This window comes from Rutidosis leptorrhynchoides, chromosome 11 (genome assembly GCF_046630445.1).
Source record: "Rutidosis leptorrhynchoides isolate AG116_Rl617_1_P2 chromosome 11, CSIRO_AGI_Rlap_v1, whole genome shotgun sequence".
NCBI lineage: Eukaryota > Viridiplantae > Streptophyta > Magnoliopsida > Asterales > Asteraceae > Rutidosis > Rutidosis leptorrhynchoides.
Window position 1 is genome coordinate 361,654,125 of NC_092343.1, and position 7,310 is coordinate 361,661,434.

General features: G+C 35.3%; 1 protein-coding gene across 1 annotated transcript; it reads right to left on the reverse strand.

Annotated features, from left to right (window-relative positions):
- Positions 1–5,001: 5,001 nt before the first annotated feature.
- LOC139875891 (uncharacterized) lies at positions 5,002–6,092 on the reverse strand. The gene is made up of 4 exons (XM_071863186.1): positions 6,038–6,092; positions 5,661–5,809; positions 5,279–5,589; positions 5,002–5,215 (listed from the first exon to the last, which is right to left on the reverse strand). Exons 1-4 carry the CDS (start codon positions 6,090–6,092, stop codon positions 5,002–5,004), a joined length of 729 nt encoding a protein of 242 aa, XP_071719287.1.
- Positions 6,093–7,310: the final 1,218 nt, after the last annotated feature.

Here is a 7,310-nt window from a genome sequence, read left to right on the forward strand (position 1 = left end):
AATTTTTGTTACTCTCATTGGAGAGTATTTAAGTGTAGATAGGGAACACTGGAGTCCAATGATGGTAGTTGAGGAACAAACCGATACTATAGGTTTGTAGGTTTATCAAGGTGAAAAGGTACTAAAACGGAGGCACAATATGCCAATACAATATCAGGGCACCCATCCACAGGTAGAGAGGGGTTCGGATGAGGAGATGGAGGAAGCAGATGACATTAGGGATGTCATTAAGGATAGTTATACTGATGTCTTCCAGCATGTAGATGAGGTGGAAATGAATAACCAGGCTAGGCATCATCAGTATGAGCAGTGAAGAGCCGCGGATGAGTATGAGCAATCCAGGCGACGCCAACACGATAGCTGGAAAGTTCATCAGCACCAAATCATGAGCCAACTATCATATCAGATACCACATAACTACATCCCGACTCGACCTGCTTTTTATCCACCACATCAGCTCGACATGTGACCACCCTTTAACCTGTACGACCCCAATCAAGCCTACCAGGACACCTATCACCAACCATGGAACCCGAGCGATGATATGAACTGGAATCCCTATCCAAATCAATAGTGTTCCATTGGTGATTTCTTATCTTTTATTATTTTTATCTATTTATGTTAAACATTTAACATTTTGATACTTTTATGTAATGTTTAACATTTTTATTATTTTGTACGAATATTTCATTTTTGTAATTTGAAAGTGGGATATTAAGTCCCATTTCAAAATACCATGCATGCTTATATTTGTATTGTATGTATTTTATCTCATGTACACAACAAGGTAAAATAGCGGATTTTCAAAGACTGGCATTAAGTTCAGCAAAATCAACTAATTTTGACGACAAGATGCAAAATATATGTGAAATAACAACTGCAGAAATGAACAAATGATGTGCATCATTTATCATTCAAACAAACAACAATATGTTTGGAAACTTTGGTAAAATTTAATCATTTTTCTACGCTAATCACCCTCAATAATTTAAATTGTTTCTGATTTCTTGCAAATGAGGGCATTGCAAGATCTTAAGTGTGGGAAGGGATTAAATTCTTTCGGTTTAAAAAAAATTGACTTATACACTTGGTTTAATAGCCCCCGTTAAACTTTACTAGTAATGCAGTAGTTGTATTAGAATCTAGTGCTCTCTGATAATAAAGAACATCCCTAGTCTTATATACTGACTACCCACTTCTAGTAAAATTTTTTAAAAATTTTCAACTAAATGAACTCAAAATCATGTTTATACATATTTATGAATGATAAAACTAGGTGTTAACACCGAAATTATTGTTACCTCGGAAAGGACATAAATTGAGAAACAACCCAAAACGCTTAAATTCATTTAAAATGGAATAGAAGAGAATAAAAAAGCAAAGAAAGAAAAATAAAAGCCAAGTGTTGGAAAAATTTACCAAGTTATTTAGAACATATATCACATATTTTTGTACAAATAATTGAAGATACTTTTATTTTGGACGATATTAATCAGTTTTACCCAGTTTATTGTAATATAAATAGAATTTAAAAGGAAGTAAAGTCTTCTGAGAAAAAGACACGCGCTTCTTGATTTAGATCAGGAAGTTGTCGCCCAGACCAGTTGTAGAGTCTACGAAAAACCTTGAAAAGTTTTCTCGAAAATCAGCTGGAAATCCACGGACCTCAGCATCAAACAGGGTCGCCAAGTGGTCAGACTTATCCTAACCATGAGAGGATCTGTCTCGTACAATGGGGGGCACCGTACAAATTAGCTTATAAGACTAATGAATCAGATCCCCAGAAAGGATAATCTCCTTAAAGATAAAAAATCAGCATTTAAGCCTGATATTACTCAATCCTTGAGATTGAACTTAAAGATTGAGAATTCAAACTCATGGAATTCAATGATATCTAAACTCGAGCTTGAACGAGAAAATATTTTGATCAAATTACAAACCGATTTGTTTTCTGAAAACCTATTTTCAATGCGTTCATTACCATTGAACGTAAAATTCTAAGAATTCACCGAAATTCGTTAGGTCACCTGAACCAAATCGGGTGTCAACCATAAGAACGGTGGTTGCATAGCATGGTCGAAGACATGACCTTGTGCCATACTGTAAAACTATAGGGTGATCTTTACTATTGCTCCTACAAAGGAAAGTAATTACATCCGACACGTTATGGACCATGAACATCTGCATGTCATTAGACATTGGCTTAACAGTTGCTTGTTCAACACTTTCCTTTACAACTGGACGGTAGTTTACCGAAAGGTAATATACGGAGCAAGTATACTGGACGTGTTTCTTTCCCAATACAAGGTTAGCAAGTGGGTGACACAAAACCGCAAGTTTTGAGCTAAAATTTTCAAATCTGAAACCCACAAAAATATTTTGCAAACACCAGTGAAGGGTTATTCCGGAAAACTTATCTAGGGTAAAAGCTAGATTGAATTTTCAAAAGATCAAATGTTTTCATAAAGATCCAATTTCCTAAAAGGATCTAAATTTTTATAGTCATGTGGGACTGTAAACCACAATGCTACTATCATTGTTCATACCGCCGTATCAAAATCACTGATGTACAAAGTGTGAAGAATAAAGAAGTGATTTAAGTATGTTTTTATTTCAAGTTCTATATTGCTTGAGGACAAGCAACGCTCAAGTATGGGAATATTTGATAATGCTAAAAACGGACATATATTTCATAGCATTATCCTTCAAGAAAGACAAGCTTTTAGTTGCAATTGTTCTATTTACAAGTGATATTCGTTTAAATAATAAAAGGTCAAGACGAAAGACAGATTCGACGATTTGAAGACGCAAATGACCAAAAAGTTAAAAAGTACAAAGTACAATCCAAGTGGTTCAAATTATTGCTGAGAAACGTCTATAAGTTACAAGCGTACGAGCCGCGAAACGCAAAGTACAAGATATTAAATCGTACTAAAGGACGTTCGAAAATCCGGAACTAGGACATGAACCAACTATCAACGCGCGATGCAACGGGTCTAAAATTACAAGTCAACGATGCACAAGAATATAATATAATATATATACAATTATATAAAATTATATATATTATATTATATAATAAATAAATCAAGAGCCGCCCACGTTTTGGAAGCATTTGGTGCTGTCACAGCTGGCCATGCTATCATTTTCCATGCGATCACATGGAGTGGAAAGCCTGGCCACATCTATAAATTGGAGCATTTTTTGACGAATTATGTACACCTTCATTCACTGATCTCTCACTCTCTCAATATATATTTATATTTATATTTTATAATTATAATATTAAGTTAATAATAAGGTTATAGAGGCGAATGTTTTAAGTTTGTAAGTCAAAATTCTGTCCGTGTAACACTACGCGATTAATACTCATTGTAAGTTATGTTCAACCTTTTTAAATTAATGTCTCGTAGCTAAGTTATTATTATATTTATTTAATCCGAAGTAATCGTGATGCTGGACTAAATATTAAGATTGGGTTATTGGGCTTTGGACCATAATTGGAGTTTGGACAAAAGACTGACACTTGTGGAAATTGGACTGTGGGCTATTAATGGGCTTTATATTTGTTTAACTGAATGATAGTTCGTTAATTTAAGATAGAGAATTACAATTTGACGTGTCTATAAATAACCACATACACTCGATCAGACACGATGGGCAGGATATTAATAAATACTAATAATTATTGATTTGACCGGACACGGGAATGGATTAATAGTCAATGGACTCATTAAAACAGGGGTGTATTACATACAAGGACACTTGGTGTAATTGTTAACAACGTATTAAAACCTTGGGTTATACGCAGTCGATAACCTGGTGTAATCATTAATAAAGTATTAAGACCTTGTTACAGTTTAAGTCCCCAATTAGTTGGAATATTTGACTTCGGTTATAAGGGTAATTTGACGAGGACACTCGCACTTTATATTTATGACAGATGGACTATTATGGGCAAAAACCAGATGGACATATCGAATAATCAAGGACAAAGGACAATTAACCCATGGTAATAAATTAAAATCAACACGTCGAACATCATGATTACGGAAGTTTAAATAAGCATAATTCCTTTAATTTATATCTCATCGTACTTTTATTTACCGTCATTTTATTTATCATCATTTTATTTATCGTACTTTAAATTATTGAAATTTTATTTATCGCACTTTTATTTATCGTCATTTACTTTACGCTTTAAATTAAGTTATATTTATATTTAATATTTTACATTAGGTTTTAATTGTGACTTAAGTTCTAAAATCGACAAACCAGTCACTAAACGGTAAAAACCCCCTTTTAATAATAATAATACTACTTAGATAAATATATTTATATACAAATATAGTTTAAAACATATATAGCATTAAAATTAGTTATATCCCTGTGGAACGAACCGGACTTACTAAAAACTACACTACTCTACGATTAGGTACACTGCCTATAAGTGTTGTAGCAAGGTTTAGGTATATCCCATTCAATAAATAAATAAATAACTTGTGTAAAATTGTATCGTATTTAATAGTATTTAGTAGTAAAAATTAATAGTATTACGTACCCCTTCGCTTTAACATCATACGTTATGAATCTTCTAAGTCCGCCAAAACGATCCTTAGGCAATCAATTAGCATCGCGAAGCATCTAAGTATGGAAAAATCAAATACTTAGGAAATTTAGTTCCTTTCGCGATAAGAAATTTCTGCATAAGTGGGCAATTTCATCACTACGCCACTTAGCTTGTTTGCGAAAAAATACCAGCATTATGAAGCAAAACGGTATAAAACATTTCATAAACTTTGAGTATTTTCGCCAAGCGCAATTATTTTAAACAATGCAAACAAATATTCGCATATTCCTTCAATTGTTTATATTTCATATCCTTACAAGTGTGATCAAGACTTGCAAAAATTAAAAATAAAAACACATAGGAGAATATCAAATACATGTTTCACTTCTTATGTTGGACTGTGAATATACATACACATTATATTTGCGAAACTATGCATAATATCGCTTTAATAAATCAGCATGCCACGCATTAGGGAGAGTTCGCCCTTCTATGTCTGCGAGCTTATATGAACCTGCCGCATTAATTGCCACAACTTGATAAGGACCCTCCCAGTTAGGTCCTAATTTGCCAAGTTTTTCTGCTCTACTTGCATCATTGTTTCGCAACACCCATTCGCCTACATCAAAAGACAAAGCACGTACTCTTTTATTATAATAATTGGCGATTTACTGTTTATTATTTGCCTCTCTAATAGCAGCCATTAACCTTCGCTCTTCGATAAAATTCAAGTTTTCGCCCAATGCATCATCATTTGCTTCCTTATCAAAGTTAGCAACTCTATGCGTTGTCACAAGAATTTCAGCTGGTATCACTGCCTCAGAGCCATATACTAAACTAAAGGGTGTTTCCACTGTGCTCTTCTTGAAAGTAGTGCGATGTGCCCACAACACATTGGGCAATTCATCCACCCAACCAGTTCGCTTTTCGCATAACCTCCTTTTAATACCACTCACAATATCGCGATTGGTTACTTTACACAAGCCATTAGCCTGTGGATGTGCCACTGATGTAAACTTCTGGATTATATTTAAATCAGTGCACCATGTTTTAAAAGGATCTTTCACTATTTGAGCTCATTATCGCTAACCATTTCACGTGGAACGCCAAATCTGCAAATAATATACTCCCATACAAAGTTACGCACTTGCACTCCAGTAATAGTGCGAACCGCTTTAGCCTCAACCCATTTTGTAAAATAGTCCATTACCACAATTAGGAATTTGACATTGCCAGGACCTGCGGGAAATGGTCCTACAATGTCAATAGCCTACTTGTGAATTGGCCATGGTGAATTAACAGGGATCATATCGTGCCTTGGCTTCCGATTATGCAGAGCATGCCTTTGACAACTTTTACAACGCTTAACAATCTTTGCAACATCGCGGTATAAGGATGGCCAAAAATAACTCATCAGCATAATTTTCGCCGCAATAATTGTATAGCCTGAATGCAATGCACAAGTACCTTTATGCACTTCATCAATTATAATTTCTGCTTCAATTGGGCCCACACATCGCATCATTGGACCATAATATGACTTAAGATACAAAATGTCATTTTAAATGATGTACATTGGTGCTCGTCTCTGACTAAACGAGCTTCACGCTTATCACTTGGCAAAACATCATTGCGGATATATTGCAAAATAGGTTACATCCAATTTTGTTGTTCTTCTTCAACGGACGCAACCGTTAAATCATTATCTATTGATTTACTTGGCAATTCCTCGACCCAAACTTGCTTTTGAAAGTGCGAAAACGTTAAAGCGACCAACTTGCTCAAAGCATCCGCCTTCTTATTTTGGCTTCTTGGCACTTGTGCGAGTTCAAAATGCTCGAACCGCACTGCCAATTCTTTCAACAACTGCAAATATTTCTGCATTGAGGAATCATGTGCCTCAAAAGAGCCATTAAATTGATTTGCTACTAACTGCGAATCTGTAAATGCTCGCAACTTGGTGATATCCATTTTATGCGCGATATTTAAACCGGCAAGCAACGCTTCATATTCTGCTTCATTGTTTGTTACATCAAAATTGAAACGTAATGCGTACGTATGTTCCTCACCGCTTGGGCTTGCTAACACTAATCCTGCACCAGCACCTTCTGCACATGAGGCTCCATCAGTAAATAAATCCCATGTTTCGCCCTGCACTGGCTTTAATTCTATTCGCTCATTAATTACTTCCAACTCCCCAGACATTTCTGTGAGGTAATCCGCCAAAACCTGGCCCTTTACAGCAATGCGGGAGGTAAGAAATCTGATAAGCACCTAACTCTACTGCCCATAACGCGAGCCTTCCAGATATTTCTGGTTTTGTTAAGACTTGCTTAACTGGCATGTTAGTTAGAACATGCACTGGGTGTCCCTGAAAATATCTTCTTAACCTTCGCGATGTTAATATGAGTGCATACACAAATTTTTCAATGGGCGCATAGTTTATTTTGCTTCCTGCCAGAGCTTTGCTGACAAAATATACAGGTTTTTGTATATTATCCATTTCCACAACCAAAACCGAACCAAAAGCTTCATTTGCTACCGATATATAAAGGTAAAGAACTTCGCCATCTATTGGCGCTATTAACGTAGGCAAGTTTTCAACAACTTCTTCATTTCCTGAAATGCAATTTCAGCCTCACTTGTCCAAACAAAACATTTTCGTTTTAAGCAACCTTTTAAAGTTTTGAAAAATGGTAATTGTCTTTCAGCAGCTTTGGACAAGAAACGCGTTAATGCA

Bases quoted from the DNA above. Each gene is read 5' to 3' on its own strand.
- LOC139875891 (XM_071863186.1), bottom strand. From the start codon at position 6,092: ATGCGATGTGTGGGCCCAATTGAAGCAGAAATTATAATTGATGAAGTG. The intron at 5,810-6,037 runs GTACTTGTGCAT...CATTTCCCGCAG, and splicing joins AATTGATGAAGTGCATAAAG to GTCCTGGCAATGTCAAATTC. The intron at 5,216-5,278 runs GTTAATGGCTGC...TTATAATAAAAG, and splicing joins AATTTTATCGAAGAGCGAAG to AGTACGTGCTTTGTCTTTTG.